Genomic DNA, 19,458 nt, shown 5'->3' on the forward strand with positions numbered 1-19,458 from the left:
TCTTTGGATTTCAGCAAATTTGTCTATAAAATGAAGAGTTTGAATGAGATGATTTCTTTGGTCCTGCTGAGCTGGAAGATTCTATTTCCTATGAATGAAAAAGGAACTGTGTATCTGTTATGCTAACCAACAGCTTGCTCCTTATAGCTTTCTTTGCTTGACTTCTAACAGCCTAGATGGCCTCGGAAATAGCAAAACTCTAGTTTTAACAAGGTCTAGTAGACATTGATGTGATCCAGATATCTACCCCTTCAGCTTGTTTGATAAAGTGTGTATGAGATCTTTCCCTTTATGGAAACATTCCTATTTCTAGCACCTTAAAAAAGAGCCTAGAAGAAAAGACCATTCAGGGCTGTCTTACAGAAAAAACTTAGTCTGAATTGATTTTAATTGTGAGGATACTCCGGGGGCAATGACCATAGATTAATACATGAAATAAGCAAGTAGTGGGAGGCGAAATGGTTTAAGATAAATCAATACATGGATCTAAAGTATTAATCAAGATAGATAAAGCAACCTATCTCCAGTTTATCTCTAAAAGGACAAAACTAGTTCCTTCCTATCCCTTTCTACCAAAAGAAAGTCAAGAACACAAATGAGAAAATGACCAAAAAAAAAAATGAATGGCTTTTTAATAATATAATAATATTACTAGGAGCCTCATTCTTCTTTGGTAATTTTCTTATTTCTTGTTTGACAAAGCATACATGAGAGATAGTGATCTTTTTCTATTCTATGATGTATTTCTGAATTGGCTGGCTGATGCTTGTACTCTTTGGCTGTGAATTGATCAGGCAGTTGTTCCTTCTTCTCAGTCCCTGTGACCCAGACTTACATCCATGGATGAACTATAGAAACCTATAATATAACTGGGAGAAACAGAATAGCCTTTCAGTTAAAAGTTCTAGGAGAGTCAATTAATGAATTAGAGAACTCAATGTGAGTCTCAGAATTCTCAATTAAAAAAAAAAGTTTAAAGTGATCTGTGTGCTAGGTAACAATTGTGAGGCTTTATTAAAGATCTTAATCCTTTAGGAAAAATGTGAAAAGTACTCAACAAAGTGCATACTTTTTTGTTCATTGGCTCTTCTCAGGATTTTATAACAGCTAGTCAGGAACTAAAGGGCACTGTTCTCCCTCCTCCTCTCAGTTATTAACTATGGCAATTAATTAACCCATTGTATAGGTTTTATTCAAAAGCATGGCAACAAGAATGATTTGAGTTTTAATATTCTGTTCTCTTTTGAATTCAACAATTTTGTCAGGATTTTTGTAGTTATTTGGGGAAAGTATTCAAAATAGCTTATTTCTACAAAATGCTTTCAAGAATCTATTCAACTAGTTTGTTGTGGTGGGGTTTTTTTTTTTGGTTTGTTTATTTTTGCAATGGAGTTAAGTGACTTGCCCAAGATCACACAGTTAGGTAATTATTAAGTGTCTGAGGCTGGATTTGAATTCTGGTCTTCCTGGCCCCAGGGATTGTGCTCTATTCACTGTGCCACCTAGATGCTCCCTTTACAACCAGTTCTTAAAATGACTAGTGTCATTTGGAAATGACAACAGATGGCAGTTCAGAGACATAGGCCTTGGTTTGGCAGGGACTGCAGCTACAGCTTAGGCATATAAACATCTTTCTGCAAGAGGTGTCCTAATATAAAGGTTTCTTTTGATATTTGTTATTATTATCCCTTCTTCTGGATGCTTGTTTCAAAAGTTCTTTCAGATGTACATATAATAAGTAAAATCTAGAAATTCCTTCACATGAGAACATTTATTATAGTTATTGATATTATTATTATAAACAATGTTAAAAGTAGATCCTAATTATTTAGAAGTATATATATCCATATCTTATTTGTAAAGCAGCAAGACAATTCAATTTGGTTCTTCAGCAGATATATTCTCCCTTATCATCCACTTCCCATTACCTCATTTTACTGCCCAATGCCTCTATGATAGAAAATGAGATTACCAAGGATGAAAAATCACACAGTACATCAAATATAGAGAAAGGACTAGCACTCATATCTACAGAATTTCTTTCACTATTTTTTTCTATACAAGGTTTGTAAGAATGATCTTGATAAAACTTTGCAAGAAAATGACCTGGAGATGCTAACTAAATAGTAGCTATAATGAGTCAACAATGTCATTCTGATGCTCAAGATGCAAATGCAATCTCAGTTGTATCATAAGAAGTACAGTGTTCAGATCAAGGGAGTTAATAGTATCAATGTACTCTGTACTGGTCAGAATCAAACTAGTAATATTCAATTCTGAGATCAATTCTGGAACCCTTCCAACTTAAAAAAGCTCTAACTGAAAATGCTTAATAAGAATATCTCTGTTTATTTAAAAAAAAGAGAATATCTGTTTATCTAACCTATCCAAATAATGTCTATATAGACACTGGCTCAAATCCATCAATGGAACTTCATAAGCAACTAAAGGCTCATCAGAGTATTAATTAAACCACTTAGTTAAGATGGTAGATGAAAGGATATTTCTTTTCCCTGAATTTTAGGAGGACAGAACAGAGGACTCTTCTATATGAGTACATTCTAAATCTGGATAAATTTTTAAGCAAAATTTAAATACTTTCTTCTTACATTAATCTATTCTTGTTGAAAAAACAACAGAAAAATTTAGCTACAATATTTGAAATTCTTCAGAAAAAATTCATGGGAGTTATGTCATGTGCTGTACTGTTCATAGTTTCAAGGACTAGACAAAGCCACGAAGGGGAAAGTTGAAAGAACAAAGCCTAATCAGCTTAAAAAGTACAGCCAAAGAATTAAGTTTCAACTCTACCTAACAACCAAAAAAACCAAACAAACCCCACAACCAAAAAAAAAAAACAAACCCCAAAAAACCCCATCTTTTTCCTATTGGAAAATCCACATTTGAAATTTTTAATAAAAATATGAAATTACTATGGAAAGGGGATAAGAATGAACTCAATACAGAATCACATAACAACATCATAAAGAATTTCAATGATAGCCTAGATTATAATTATAGGTCATTCACTGGAGTACTGCCTGTGCCAACAAATAACAAAATTGCTTTCTATGATGTCAGTCTCCAAAGGTTAAGAGTACATACCTTCAAAACTTCCTAGTTTCCTTAGATAACTTATCTAAACCCTTCTTAAATCTGTTTATATTTCAGCCTACGTGCTCTCTTAAAGTATCAAATATTATCAAATTTATCATCTGTTACAGAAAGCACAATTTCCTTTTAATTATTTCATCTCTCAAGGTTTAGGATATATCCCTTCCCCTTCATTCTAAAAAATTCCAGGATTCCATGTTTATTTTATCAATTTTTTCATAATTCTATATATTTGGATCATCTTCTTGATCATCATTTTCTTTCTGGACTGAAGAATCCTTTTTAAAGATTCTATCAGCAGAAGTTTTTTCATTCCTTTTATCATTTCAATACCTCCCTTCATTAAATTTTCATCTCTGTTAATGTTTAGTAAAATATAGTTCAGATCTATACTTGGTCCTCCAGGTACAATACAAACTACTGTAGACTATCCTAACTGATAAGTTTAGGATAATGTTTTTGTTCTGTTAATTATACCAAGTGAATTAATGAATATTTAAATAACTTTTAGTGGAAGACATTAATAATCTACATTTTTTTTAGCCTTTAGGGGACATTTTCATCATTTTCTTCTTGAAAAAGTCATTCAGGAACACTCTGACCAATGTTTTCCAGTTAAGGTCTACAAGGATTAATAGCTTCTGTAGTAATTTCTGCTCAGATTTCAAAGGTTCTTCATAACTTATTTGAATTAATGTCAATGCAAAGTAGAGTGGGAAGTTACAGGAAGGGAAAAAAATAGCCCAGGAAAGAGGGCAATAGTGACAAAAATCTTACAAAACTTGTTTGAGCTAGTCAGAATGTCTTCATTGCTTCTTGGAACAAGGCAGGTTTCCCTGGGTATTTGCAAGTACCCAGGCTTTCTGCACAAATAGAAATGAGAGCATTCAAAGGATGGAAAAATACAAATTTCAAAATAAACACTTTTGTTAAAGGCATGGTTGCCTTTCTGGGTAGGTCCAAAAATTGTCTTTCCTTTACTAAGCTGGTCTAACTCTATATATGAAGAAAATTATTTTATGAGTTAGAAAGAAGTAGGCTTAAAGAAATGAGTTCTTGGGGCAGTTAGGTGGAGTAGTGGATAGAGCACCAGCCCTGGATTCAGAAGGACCTGAGTTCAAATGTGAACTCAGACACTTAATAATTACTTAGCTGTATGACCTTGGGCAAGTCACTTAACCCCACTGCCTTGCTGAAAAAAGAGTTCTCCCTATAAACCCCCCCCCACCAAAAAAGGTGAATCTAAGAATTCCACTTGAAGTTTTGATCTGAAATTAGATTAAGAAGAAAAGGAGGTTACTCTATCATTGAGGAGTTTATAGGCCATTACTTGGGTTGAAATAAGAACAATCTGGGTAGCTAAATCACCTACCTGAGCTGTAGCTATCAGTAGATGATTGAGAGATAGAACGGGACAGAGAGCGGCGTCCAATCTTGGTGGGACGTTTGTTGAATTCTTGCTTCTGATCAGCAAATTGGATCTGCTGAGAAAAAAAAAGTTCCAGTTACATCCAGCAAAAGATATTTCATATTAAAAGAAATCAGAAGTCAATCAAAACAATCCCCACCCTTGATTGAAGGTCTCTTTCCTACCTTTCAGGTAAAGATGATTTGGATGTTACATCTAAACTACAGTTGAAATGTTAAGACTCTTGGTGAGGTTAGAGGACAGGTCTCCTACCATAAAATAATTTGTTGGTCTAAATCTAGAAAGTCTTCATTGTAAAAATCCAAAATCACTGTCACATATATTGACCATACCCCTCCAAAAATAAAATCTTAACTAAAGAATTGCTTTAAAAATACAGCATTCTAATTAACTGAGTTATTGGTCAGAAAACACTTTCGATATTAACCTTTGCAGTAAAACTTTCTAAAAAAAGTGTAAATCACGTTCCTGCCTTACTAAGAAGAACATAATTTTTATTATATATATTTTATTAAATTTAATGATTCATTATCTTAAAGGGTCTCAAGGTCATAATTCTGAATGTTCTGATATACCATACTATTTATAGAAGATGTAGAAGATTAGGCTGAATGTACACTGTCTCAAACATATGCCTTAGAAGTAGCTTTTCTGGAACTCTTCACTCTCAGCTTTCTTGGTTTTACTTCTTACAAAAGATGAATGTGTAAGAGTACCTTGTTCTTTTTTGGCTTAAGAATCTCCTTTCCTCTTTCTCTGGATGAGTTCTTTAGAGATTGTTCTGCTATTATCATTCTGATACAGTTGTAGGGTCTTATTGGAATGTAGAAAATGCCTTAATATCAAGGTTGAGTTAATCTATTTGAGTTAATCTAGCATTGTCATTAGAGAAAGTTAGTGCTTTCATGTCACCAGATTATTCTTTTCAGTATCTCCCCCCAAAGTGATGGTGGAGGGGTTGGGGAGGAAGAAACTGAAATTCTAATACTGTAGATGGAAAAGCTGGGCATGGTGGTTTAGGGCAGTTTGCCCAATAATACAAAATTAGTGGTCTGTAAAGTCAAAAATAACTTTTTAAATTTATTTAGAGTTTTATTTATTTTGATATTCTCCCTCCCCACCTGCCCTCTACTTTCCCTAGTGCAGTGGTATCAAACTCAAATAAAAATGGGGACACTAATTTATACATAAGGATCCTTGAGGTATACATATTGCCTTAGTTTTAAAATATATTATCGATGTTTTAATTGTATTTTTATGTATTTTATTAAATTATTTTCCAATGACATTTTTTGTTTGATGAGGCAATTGCGGTTAAAAGACTTGCTCAGTCACACAGCTGGTAGTGTCAGGTATCTGAGGCTAGATTTGGACTCAGGTCTTCCTGACTCCAGGGTCAGGGGCTCTATCCCCTGTAGTGGCACTCAACTGTCTCACCCAATGACATTAACTGGGAGTGGAGAAGGAAAGCTCAGTCAGTTTGACCCCTCTGCTCTAGTCCACCCAACTGCTTCAGAATGAATTAGAGGGATACATATGATCAAAGCAGTATAGTTTAGGGGATACATGGCCTCCAAGTCCTGAAGATGTGTAAGTTAAAGTCATTTCACTTTAATGCAGGAAGGTCTTAAGGTTTTAAGTTGCAGAGGTATTTATTTCTATGTAGAGGGAATTTTCTTACTAGGAGTTCTTTATAACATAGAAATTAAAGATGCCATCCCTAAACATGTGCAACAGGAATTCTAATTCAATGAAAATTTCTACCAAAGAGAAGGATGTGAGATAAGCTAGTGCCCTTACTTTAAAAAGTTTTATACAAAAAACAAGATTGGCAAGTCAAGCCTAAAGATAAATGGGGCAAAAACACGAATGGAATGCCAGCCATACATAGATGATGGTTCTGGAGATAAAGGTTATCTCCCAAACACTCTTTAAGAAGAAAGTTACATACTTCTTTCTAGACCCACAAAATATAGAAAAAGTAGCAAATCAGCTCCCCATCCATACAACCCCACATTAAACAACTAAGTAGAATATTGTTTGCTATTTTTTAGATACTGAATTGGGTATTTAGTTTGCCCCACAATCTGGGACAAGTTATTCATCCTAGAATTTGTAGTGCTCTAATCTATAAACTCAAATAAACCTGTAACACTGTACTGTTTAGAGCTTAACTACTATTTTCTTAAAACTAGTTTTTATGGGTTGTATTCTCTTGTAAAACCCTCTCTCTATAGCCATAGTCCCAAGTTTAGGTATACCTTTTAAAACCCTTCTGAAAAGAGAGGCAAAGGGGTCTTTACAATTCTGTTTACTGGTTAGCAAACTATATTTAAGACCATAGAAAACAAACTGATAGTGCAAAATTGGAGTCACAAAAAAGTTTTATCAGAGTTGTTTTCTCATCAAATAAACCAGGATTAATCAAATCTAAAGCACTGAAATAGATTCTTTTTTTTGTTGAAAGGAATTCCTAATGTTCTTCTCTACCTCCAGGAATATAAGACTGATACACATTTAACCCAAATGCCTACTTTCAGATACAGCAATACATTTCCCACCCCCTTGAGATACAATGATAGTCTCCATTACTTCTGTCTTCTAAAACTCCTCCTTTTTTAGGATTCATGTTATGTTAAAATCAAGGAGTTCTATAAAATAAAACACTATTCAACCCTTCTCCTCTAACTCCAAAGAGAATCTTCTTCCAACCAAATGAGGCAAAAAGAGTTTAGTGAAGAGACAGTGATTCTATGCCAGAAAGAGGTTTCAGTTAGGCACCAGAAGAATGGTAAAAAGAAAAGAAATATAAGCCACTGGCCTCAAATCATATAGCAGCAGCAACAAATCTAGCCTCACCTGGGCTTTAATACCAGAGTCGCCACTGACAATGTACTTCTTCTTGCTGCTCAACATAGTGCTACCACCTATAACCCTCTCACCACCTTTCCAGTCCAGGGACCCTGGTGTCCAGTCCTTTACACCTTCCCCATCAGCAATCTTGGCAGCTCTGGTTCCAGCTGGCTGTTTTTGGTGGGGTTGTTAGCCTTGCCTGGTCTGCCTGAAGCAGCAACAACCACCAACTCTGGCAGAAGAACCCCAATATTTAATCAAATATTTCTGCTAGTTGATCATCAGCCATTCCTAGCTCTAAATAGTGGTGCTTATTTTGCTTTATTTTTTTTTCACCTAATTACAAGGATCTTCTGACCTCTAAACCTTAACAACAAGTCCCCCAACATGGCCCAACTTGCATGCGCATAACAATAGCTTATTTATATAACCAGAGCACTTTTTGCTTGCTATAATTAACTTGCTAATTAGGTTCCTTTTTAACTACCCCCTCCCTTTTCTCCCATGTCAGATGATTTCAGTTAACCTGGCCTCATTAGAAAAAAATTAACTACCAAGGCACTAAAACAATGAGATTTATTATATTGCAAGAAAATGTTTTAAAATAATGTCAAGTAATTTCAAAGTCCCTGCCTAGTTTGATTCCTCTCTATTCTAGAACAGGGCAGACCTGTAGACCAAGGCTTTAGCCCTTGATTATTAAAGTGCTTCTTCATGTCTGTTGCATCACAATTGAGTTATGATGACTTCCCTATTAAATTCAAACCACAAGAAGATTTCCTGGTTTGGTTTCTGCAGATTTGGGATGTTCTGCTTTCAATTTCACATTTCAATATTTATTGCCTCTGAAATGGAAAGTATATGGTTACCCTACCTCCTCAGAATTGTCAGAAGCCAATAACCCTGGTCAACTGACAAAGATGTTAATCAAACCATCACTACTATTTCAGGGCTAGGTATGGTAGAGGAAACCCTAGTAAAATTATTTGATTAAATCTCTTGTCACAGAAATTGTTGGAACTGGGGGAGGGGAGGGAAAGCCCCCCCCCCCCGCCCCACCAAAAGCAAACACACATATCACCCCCACTCCTACCATCAGAAAAAAAAAGTTGGCTAGAATCAAATCTGGAGTCACTAAGATTGCTCATGAGAAAGGGAAAGGATTGGAGAGGGACATAATGAACATAAGAAGAATTAATCTCACGTTTGCAACATTAAAGAAGAGCAGCAATTGGAGTAGAAATTTTCCCTAAAAGAAGCAAGTTCATTTAACACAGCCAAGGGGATAGAATAGATTATCATTTCTAAGTAATCTTAAATTTTGGTCAGGCACATAGGCAAATCAGCTTTGAAATAAAGTAATTTCTTTGAGTATTCTCAGTTTTGACATTAATGATAAGCTAACATATAGATTCCATTTTCATCTATGGTTTCTGTATAAAGGACTATTTTCTTGATTGAGAATGACATCGATCTGGGAATGGAATAATAAACAGCTGCTGTTAGGGTCTAGTCCTAGATCAATAATGGTAATGCCCCACTCTGAATGTTTGTAAATTTGCCTGGTCATTATCTAGGAGTGAAGAAAAAAAGAATTAAGCTAAAATATCTACTGACTCCACAGCATATATAGTAGTGTTGGAGAATATACTTATGATGTCCGTGACAATTGCTCTCATGAGATTTTAGAGCCATATCAATCAACAGCCATAATAAGGCTCTCCCCTGCATCAGGCACTGTGCAAGGTGTTGAGAATACAAGTTCTAAGAAAAAAAATCCCTCCTTGCAAGAAGTTTCCCTAATAATGGAAGATACATATACAAATATAAACAGCATAAATAAATGTTAATAAGCACAAAGCCTAAATAAAAAATAGTTTGGGATGGAGGGCACTAGCAACCAAGGGGATCGGGAAAGTATTCACAGAAAATGGTGCATGAATCTATCTTAAAGAAAGAGAGGGATCCTATGAAATGGAAGTGAGAAGGGAGTAGTCCAGGCAGTAAGCCAGGAAACTAAGTGCTGTGTGTGAGGAGCTGAGAGAAGGTCAGTTTAGCTGGATCACAGAGCACTGAGTAGAGCAATGGTCTAATGAAGCTAGGAGAGTTCAGGCCAGAATGCATAGGATTTTAAAAGCTAAACAGAGGCCACAGGTGGCCACTGAAATTTATTGAAGAGAGAAGTGACATGGTCAGATCTGTACTTAAAGAAAATCATTAAGGCAGCAATGATTAAGATGAACTAAAGTAGGAAGAGATGAGACAATTAGGAGATTGTGGCAAAAATCGAGGACAGAAGTGTCAAATATTCTACCTTCCAGTAGTGTTAGAGCCAAATAAGAAGGTTATTGGGAAATATTTTACAAAATTTTATAAAATGAATAAAAATATAATAAAACAAAAAACATGGCATTTTAAAAGTAAGTCAATTTTGTGTCCTGCAGGGATCTTCTTATTTGAGTTATATCTAGGTGATGAAAACCTGAACTAAGGCCATAGCTGTATAAGTAGAGATAAGACAACTGACAGATTGAATATGTAAAAAGAAGAAACCAAGATAATGGCAATTTACAAACCTGGGAAGGGTAGCTGTGTCTTTGACAGAAATGTGGAAGTTTGAAAGAGGGGAGGGTTTTGAAAGGAAAGAAAATGAATTGTATTTTGGACAGGAGTTTAAGATGTTTTTAGGAGACCCAATTTAAAATGTCCAGTAACTACTAGGTATGAAGCAGTCTTGGGGGGGGGGGGGGGGGGGGAATGTGAGACTTTAGAAATTTTTATTTAAATAATATCAAAAGCAGAACTCAGCTTGATTTTGCATATTCCAGGTCAATACTGGCTATATTGCTGCCACTTCCAAAAAATGTCTTTATTATAAAACCACTACAATGACAAAAACAAGAGAATAAGAACAGGTTGCTAAAAGGGTGGTTCCTAAAATCACTGGAATAATATACCCATTTCCAATATCTGAAATTTATATTATTTTCCCTGTAGGGAGAAAAAATAACATTTCTCTTTATTTCAAATTATTTTTATATTAAAGTAAAAATCAATCCTTGATTTACCATATTTTCTGCCTTTGCTTTTCAACCCAATATGCTTCAACTGCAACTTCAGCATTTTAGCTGAGGTCACTGAAAATATTCCATGACCCAGTTTGAACTTTTTGATTGGAAAAACAGATGGAAAGAGATTTTCTCTTTCCAGTCACATTATGTTGAACAAGGAATGACATGGAAATTTCAGGAAGTTTAGCCTCTCTGTCTTCTGGTGCATACATAGTTTTGTGATTTTTTCTTCAGACTTATTCTGATTACAACTGCATTTTGCCATCTCCAAAAGTTACTTTTCTCTCTTCTATTGAAGGTAATAGATGTTTTCTAATTATGCAGCAGCATATTTGACCCTGAGACAAAACATTTTTTCTAAGTTTTTCATGAGATTTAATGAGATTGAGTATCTACTATGTGCACAACAGTCTACCATGCACAGTAGGTGACATGAGAAAATACAATGCATTCACAATAATAAGAGAAATTACATGTATGTATTGAGTGATATGTTTATAAAATTATACAAGTCATGAGTTCAGAAGAAGTTAAAGTCATTGAAGATTTAGGGATCAAGGAAAGACTTCAAAGAGGAGATTAAGTTTGAGTTGGGTTCTAAAAAATGTTTTAAAATAATACCTTTCCTATCTAAGAAGGTAACTGTAGGGCTCTATAGCAGATAAAGGGCTAACCTCAGAGTCTGAGAGGCCTGATTTCAAGTCCTGCCTCTGACAAATACAAGATCTGTGGCTCTTAAGTCACTTAAGAAACAATTCTCTGTGACCTAAGCAGCTCTTTAAGACTCTAACTGTGGAAAAATTGTTCTTGTATTGGTGGAAAGAATTTTCTTACCATGAGTTCCATATACCATTGAAATCAAAGCTCCAGTCCTCCTTTCCCCATTGAATATAACACTAGGAAACTTCTTTCCAAAGGGTAGAAAATGAATTAAACATAAATTTTGATTAAATGAATCAATGGAGGGCAGCTAGGTGGCACTGTGGCTCTGGCTCTGGAGTCTGGAGTACTTGATAATAGTCTAGCTGTGTGACCTTGGGCTAGTCACTTAACCCCATTGACTTAAATATAATTTTTATTTAAAAAAATAAATGAACTAGTGGAATTTCTTGAAAATTCAGAGAATATGCAATTCGTTGTATAGTTTTTGGAGGTATGATTTGGATAAATAAGGGAAATATATAATAAATACAAATTCCTATTTTAAAATATTTTAAAATGAAGTAGTTCTGAAAGAGGTAAATAGTTGTCCTTGCTGAATATCAATTTTTTTCCTATAATGGCAGCTGAATGATTCTTTTGAAGTAGTAAATTCAAGTTTCCAAAAAATTAAGTTCACTGAAACCTACTCCACTTCTTTTTATTATACTTACATTGCCTCCCAAAACTTATATTAACCTGTGACTTCCCACTTAATCTTTTTTTTCCTGTTTTTCAAATGTTTACATGATTTCAAATACAGACAGTAGAGAACAAAAAACAAATGAGTCATTGATCAGCTGACATCTGTTTCAAGCTAGACTTTTCCTAGAAGAATTATGAACTCAAAACAGTAATAATAAGAAACATTTCAGGGGAATAATTTCTTCTGGTTGTAGTAGGTAGAGACTGCTAGCTGCATCTAACAACACAGAACCACTTGAACCAGAAGAACAAATTTCTAAGCTAAGTCTTTTCCTATGTTACTGAGTGAAAGATAAGAAAAATTATAATATACAAAGATGAAAATTTAACATTCACCAAGTAGAAAGTCATGATTTCTGTCTTATTTAGTAAGGCAAACATTACTCTCTTGGTTCTTACCTACCTTATGTTTTTTTCTAAATTCTCTTCTAGTTCTCATTCATATCATATCTCCTAACTGTGAGTGTTTCCAAGAGGGTCCTAGACTCTTACTATCTTCTCCCTCTACATGCTTTCTCTTGGCAACTCTATCAGCTTCCATGAATTTAATTGCTGTTTCTATGTAAATATTCAGATGTGTGTTGTAATAGTAGAAGTAGTAGTAATAGCAGCTTTACTAGACCATGGAAAATTTTCTGTTAGTGGCAACAATAGTGCTAATATTGTCCTAGAATGTATAAAGTTGAGTTCTGCTTTGAATATTGCATAAATATTTTTTACTTGCTTCCAGCAGAAAATATTATCTAGTTTTTAAACCAGTTATCCTGCCCTCCCAACTACCACAAGGTCATTTATTTGCACTAAGTTTTCACCTATGAATGGGATTATTTCTACCCTAAGAGAAAAAATGGAATCCCCAATTGGCTCAAATTGTAGAGTGTCCACCAGTTTCCAATGGAAAAATACCAGGCACTGAAGAGGGGTGGGAGGAGGAAATATTTAAATGTAGAAACAAGAAAGCTTGGTGCTGATCCCCCATGTGAATATGAGGAGGCACTTTACCCACTGAGAAGAACTAGGTCTTGTTTGAGGATTGTAAACACATCAAAGGAACTTCCTAATCTGATGTTCTCCAAGCTTTCACCAGTAGTATTTCCTAGATAAGGCCAAGAAAAATTCTGATGAGACTATATTAAGGTGTAGGGTCTCCAGCAGAAGTTCTCCAGTGACTAAAGAAGAGTTAGAGTGAAGGCAGTGGATCTGCCTTGACAAATTGTATGAATCAGCCTCCCTACATCTCCTCTTGGCCTACTTCTGAGAAAAAGAGACTGTGAGTATTGCCTACTGTTGTATGTAACCCAAGTCCCTATTTGTTGAGGGTACCTTTTTGGCAGCTGCCTCTTTGCTTCATTCTGACCTCCTAGCAAAATGGATGGGAGGGTTATGATGCTATTAAAAGCCTCTAAAAGCCTTACTCCTCAAAGTAAAAAAACTTTCCAATTCCAAAATCTGTGTTCAAATTATCTAAGATACATCTTTCAAGGATAAGAGAAAAGAATAACTTCAGGATACTTTAACAGACTAATACATTATCAGGTACAAAGAAACCAAATATGTTAAAACTTTCCCTTATTCAAAATCCTACCCATTGTAGGAGCTACCTGGAATGTCTGCTTCTAGAAACTAAAAGATACTTTAAGACTTTACCATTTTTATCTAGAAACATAATCCAACATAGATAAGCAGAGTGGGGTTTGTGACTGGCTTGGTGGGAAGTAGTGGAAGCAGATCAAAGTCCTTTAAGAATGATTCTATAGGTCTGAACAAATCTTAATTTAAAATCCTGTGTAGAATTTAGATTATCTGGGCCAAAGAGACTAAGTTTTGGTATATCAGTCAGTACACAGAATGAGTACATTATAAAAGTTGAACCTTAAGTTCCTTCCCTCTTTGCTACATAATATATAAAGTTCAGAAAGTGAAACTCTTTTTGAATTTTTTCTGAAGGGATAGGGATGTGGAAATGAGGAAGAATGCTATAAATAGGAAAACATTAAATTGAAGTAAACTGATACATTATCTAGAATGGTATTTATATAGCTTTTGCTATATCTGCAAAGAGTTTTATGTTCCTCTCAGTAATCTTGTAAGGTAGATGCTATTATCCCCATTTTACAGATAAGGGAACTAAAGCTGAGAGAGGTCAAGAATCACTTAGAGTACAGAACTAGTGTTTGAGACAGGATTTGAACACAGTTCTTCTTTTTCATACTTACCAAATATTCTTTCTCATCAACAAAGAGTTCTGAAAATCTATGAGGTTCTTCTCTACTGGTTAACATTTTGTTGTGGTATAATATAATGTCAGCATTCTATCACTGGAGAAGAGTTATTTCCTACTTTATGTGAAAAGTTTTAGGAAAAAACTAAGCTAAGAAAAAATCAGTTGAGTTTCTGACTATATTATTATTATGATATTCAGAATGAAGTATATTTTCCTCTTTATTCTCCTTTTGAAGTACTGCTTCAGTTATTCTGCCCTTTTCTGTAAAGAATTGATTTTTTCTAAAGGTTCACAGAAGAAAATCCATAAGGCCCCACTAGAATAACAACTGGCTATATCTCAAAAATCTTCTTATTGTAAGAAAGTTCATGTTAACTCATAAAATTTGACACAGAATTTTTTCCTAGAACCAGGTTTCTTCTCTGAAGAAGGCAATGCAATGGCTAAATCAGAGTAAAACTCTACTTCCTGTATTCTTTAAAAAAAAGGACTTAAAAAGCACTTTATTATAAAATAATGAATATAGTGAGTGATTAAAAAGCCACTCGAGCGTCAGAAAAAGTCAATAAAAATGATCATAATAATTTTCCTAAGATATAGCTTCCTTATGACAGAATTAGAAGACTAGTAGATGAGGTTAAAGTCCAGTAAGAGCTTATATTTTTGAGTAAATGTGTTCAGTAGATGAAAAGCAGGACCTTATTCCTATAGCAATAATAGTTACTGGAAAACTTTTATTGATCCACTTTTGAAAAATGCTGATCTACTTATGTACAATGGAATACTTCCCTAAGGTTTCTTGAAAGAAATCCAAAGGTTAATCCCTCAAAGTAGATTCTCCTGAGGAAGAAAGGGAACTGTCTTTGACTTTTCAAGCTAGAAAGTTTACACTAAAATAAATAAATACAGGATCAAAATTCCAAAGTTAGTAGTTTATTTTTACCCTAAAACATACTAAACTAAGCCTGAGTTAGGAAAAAAACAAGAATGTCTCTATATCCAACATTTAAAACTTGCCCCTTCTTACTTCTTTATGGCAATATATTAATAAAAACTGAAGCTAGTTACTGAGGATGGTTGACTGAAGGGATTGGAAAGTTGGGAATAGAAGCTCATTAAAGGAAAAGAAAAAGTGGAGTATGAGGGTGTAGGGGTCAGAAGGCTGTTTACCTAATCTACTCAAATACCAACAATTTCCTCAAAGTTTAGATTCTAAAACCCAAGCATAAAAAAAAGTACAAACAGTGCATGATGAATACTGTTTAAGTATACTGATAGTAAAGATTTTTGTTAGTAGAAAATATCATGATAAATATAACAGCTCAATAAATTCTTTTTGATATGCTAATTAATGCTTTGGATTCATTTTGAAATTTAAAAAAAATGCATGACTATAAATCACATTCTATTTGATGGCTTTGCTGAACTATTTTCAAGAACTGCACTATGTGAGAGGGGTCATGGATGTGTGGAGCTGTCCAAAACAAATATGTCAATATATATTAATTAAATTTTAAAACAACAAAAAATACTAGAACTGATTTCTTTTAGATTCAACATAATCACTGATAAGGAGGTTGAAGACAAAGGCCCATCAGTGGAAAATGTGAAGAAAGTTTTTCTCTAAAAAAATGATTTTTTTCAGAACTTTTAAAAACCACACCAGATACTTTAGAAGGGGGATTGAGGGTGGTACTTATAGATTCTGATTTTCTCTCACTTGTTCCTTTTTTTACTCAGTGAGGAATAAATTGAATCTTAATTCTAGAATTGCAATGCAAATCAAGTAACCAGAATGTAACTCAAATATAGTTCTAGAAATGCCCCCAATTCATCAAAGAAAGCAATTACAAACACCACCAACCAGGTAAAGACTTGTTGATTCACTCCTAGAGCCTCCCCCTTGGTCAGGAAAGACGTTTAACATAGTCCATAGAAAATAAGCAGAATAATGAATGGACTCCATCTTAAATCCCCTCAAATAGGTTAGAAACAGTTTTCACCATACCCTGGCAGGGGCTCAGTGATCATGTCCATCTGTCAGGAATGACATCCCTATCTTTTCTCAAGACGGAAAGGCAAAGTAGTCAAAAGACTCACCATCCAATCAGGCACAGCAAAAGCAGAGGTAGTGCCTGCATTACCGTCCCACTTCTCCATGATGTAGGCTTGAGCAGCTAAAATGTGTCCTGATGAAGAATGGAAATAGGGCTTGGATATGCCAGGGATGGGTTAGGGTGGGAGCTTAATCTCTGCCAAGAGGTTCACAACAGCAGCTCTGACTGCACCCCTGTCCTTCCCACAGAGGCTTCCAATTCAAATGAAGCTAATTAGATAAGTGCCAGGCAAGTAATAAATAGGCTGCTTCAGTGGCCAAAGGCTTCTGCTTTAGATTTCAAACCCAGAGCCAGATGCAAGGTTCCAAACCCAGGGACTGTTCTTCCCACAAGGAACTTGCCTAATGTAACCCAAACCCTCTACCCCTCCTCCCCCAGCTTACTTTCTTCTGTTAAACAATGCCAAGCTGCCTGGAGCCTGCCTCCTTTTTTCCTGGGTGTCACATCTCCCCCGCCCCTTGGGACACGTCACTGGAAGAGCTGATACCAAGATCAATAAGGATCAAGGTCAACAAGGCATTCTTACTTCTCAAGAGCCGCTCAGTGTGGGTTGGTGTGGCAAATAAGCAGCCTCCTTGAACTTCTGAGGCGTGTTCCAGTTAACAATGACATTCAAAATGTCCTAAAGAAGGTGATGATGCTCACACCTGCTCCCACTAGGCTCCTGGCACCAAACTTGGGGAGTTCTTAAATTATCTTGAGATGGGAAGGAAGCTAGAGATGAAGTCAGCAAAGCTTTGTAGCAAAACCCAGGAATGGAGCAGGCTTGAGAAAGTATGAATTCTAATACCACACCTCCCTCTGCTGGCTCCTTGCCCTGAGTACACAACAGCGCTGGGCTCTCAGCTCCTGACAACATTGGCCCCTTGATGGAGGCCCTACAGGAAGCTTCCTCATTAAAACTTATATTGCTTTAAGGGACTAGTCACTCAACACTGTTGACTTTTTGGGTTTTTGGTCAGTTATTCTAAGTTTCAGAAAGAAACAGCATTTCCATATAGCAGAGCATGAAACTAACTCTACAAAAAAGTTTTCATTTTCCATATTTAAAAAGGATTCTAGTAATGACCACTGGGGAAAAGTCATATAATCCATTATTTTCTTCTCACTTATTTCTAAAGGACTTTCTTGCAGAGGAATTCCAAAAAACTACCCCCTTAAATGCTTAGGGGACCAGAAACTCTACAATGCCCAGGGTTGTGTACCATTTCTCTAGGACTAAAGCAACTTACAAAGATGAAGTGTAGTTTTAGGATTCATTCTGTTAGATTTAGGATACATACTGTTAGAAGAAAGCTGGATAGGCCAAGGGTTGGGGACTAGAATGGTGTCATTTTAAGGGGGAAAGTATTTGGAGTATCAGAGGATAGTGCTGAAATGTTTGACCATAAAGTTTCAGGCTGAGTTGTGAGGCCAAAAAATCTGGAGGGGAAGTATTAGAGTGGGAGAACCAAAAAAAGGTCAGAATACAGGTGGGACCAAAGTTCAAAATGAAGACAAAAAGTAAGTATGATTAGTTGTAACAAAGTTATGGTCATATAGGAAACTAAATTGGAGACAGTGGAGGTGGAACAATTGTGTTTGAATGAGAAAGAATTTGTGGTTGTGCTGAGGAGTAACTGAAATAGAGCAGACGTGAAGTTCTACTGGAGTTAAGAAAGCAAAAGAACCATGACGTCAGGGTCTTTAGTTCATTGTCTAGGTCCCAAACTTATTATTCCAGCTATATTACTAAAATATATATACACTCTCCCCACCTGTTGAAATTCTTCAAAGCCCAACTGGGTTTTTTGTTTTTAAAAAAAATGCCTATTTAATCCTTGAAGTCTAATTTCCTCACAGTCTGTAATTACCTTTTCCCTGCCCCATATCACACAGCATGCTATTTCTACTTTTTTCATATACTTCTATTATCACATTTTTGTATGTATGATTTCCCCTTAAACAAATTCAACTAACATTTACTAAGTACCTATCTCCAGGACACTGGGGGATCTGGGGAAATAAACCAATGAAGATGGTTGTGGGAGAGGTAGCAACTTAATCCTCAGCACAAGCAGAGAGTGGATGAAGCAAATAAAGGCACTGTGACAGAAGGGACAGGATAAGACTGGGTAGGGTAGGAGGAATAGTTATTACCTTGGACGACATGAGTTAAGAGTCTTCTACAACATTATAGAAACATCCTAAGGTAAGATTGTGCCTTAATGTAGGAGTCCTAGCAGCTCTTAACTACAGCAAGACATTTCATCAAGTTTAATTGAGTGAATGAATGAATCTTTTACTCTTATCCTGCCTAAATGATCAAGTTGTCAATTTTTTATCCTTAACATCTCTCCTATGCAATCTTTTCTTTTCCATTCCCATTCTCAGTTCAGGCTTCTTCCAGCTACTAATTACCTATCTCAATTCTGGATTACTACAAATTTGGAAAAGTCATCTCTTTCCAAACCTTTTTCTAGAGCACTTATTTGCTCTCCTCTATCTTCTCCCCTGTCCCCATTGTTCCTTTTTGGTACTTTCATTTTGGCTTAAAAATAATTTTTAGCTCTCTCTTTTTTTTTTTAAATCCTTGCTTTACTTCTTCCAAGAATCTTGTTGAATTTGTACTCAAACTGTATAGTTTTGTGGCTTGGCTTACAGATGTTTTAGAGTCATTCTATTTTTCTGGGTTTGTGTTTTCAGCATCCCTCTCAACCTAATAGCTATTTAGGGTAGGATTCCTTTTTTATTTGTTCATTTTTCCAACCAACTTCTTAAATTCAGACTTTAAATTAGGGCCAGGCCTGTGCCCTTCTGGGGAAAATGTATGTAAGTCAACTAGCATTTGTTAAACCTACTGCATAGTAAAGCACTGTGCTAAGCATTGGGGATACCGAAATATAGGTTAAAAAATAGTCCTGCTCTCAAAGAATCTGTAGTCTAATGGGGGGGGGCATCATGCTAACAACCTAATAAGATATACAAATCAATAACTAATAATAACTCAATAGGAAAGACAATTATATATAACTAATAAGATGTATAAAAGATAAATTAGGAGTAGTTTCAGTGGAAAGGCCAACATTAAGGACTGGAAAAGACTTCTTGTAAAAGGTAAGACTTGAAGGAGATGAGGGAAATTAGGAGACAGAAATGAAGTAAGAAAATATTCTAGGGATGGGGGGAAAACAAGTGAAAATGTCTAGTTTAAAACAAAAGCAAGAAAGTCAGGACCACTGGATTCCAGAGAATACAGAGGCAAAT

At 35.4% G+C, this 19,458-nt stretch overlaps 1 protein-coding gene across 9 annotated transcripts in view; it reads right to left on the reverse strand.

The window, feature by feature from the left end:
* Nucleotides 1–19,458, reverse strand: part of AHCYL2 (adenosylhomocysteinase like 2) — a 151,869-nt gene that overhangs the window by 31,062 nt on the left and 101,349 nt on the right. For 2 of the 9 annotated variants that reach the window (XM_074193718.1, XM_074193720.1), the window contains exon 2: nucleotides 4,487–4,595. In XM_074193718.1, the coding sequence (XP_074049819.1) occupies nucleotides 4,487–4,595 (109 nt within the window). Of the gene's footprint in view, nucleotides 1–4,486; nucleotides 4,599–7,402; nucleotides 7,980–16,195; nucleotides 16,531–19,458 lie in introns of those variants that run through there. The other 7 variants (XM_074193716.1, XM_074193719.1, XM_074193723.1 and 4 more) reach the window with 6 other exon arrangements.

This window comes from Macrotis lagotis, chromosome 7 (genome assembly GCF_037893015.1).
Source record: "Macrotis lagotis isolate mMagLag1 chromosome 7, bilby.v1.9.chrom.fasta, whole genome shotgun sequence".
Taxonomy (NCBI): domain Eukaryota; kingdom Metazoa; phylum Chordata; class Mammalia; order Peramelemorphia; family Peramelidae; genus Macrotis; species Macrotis lagotis.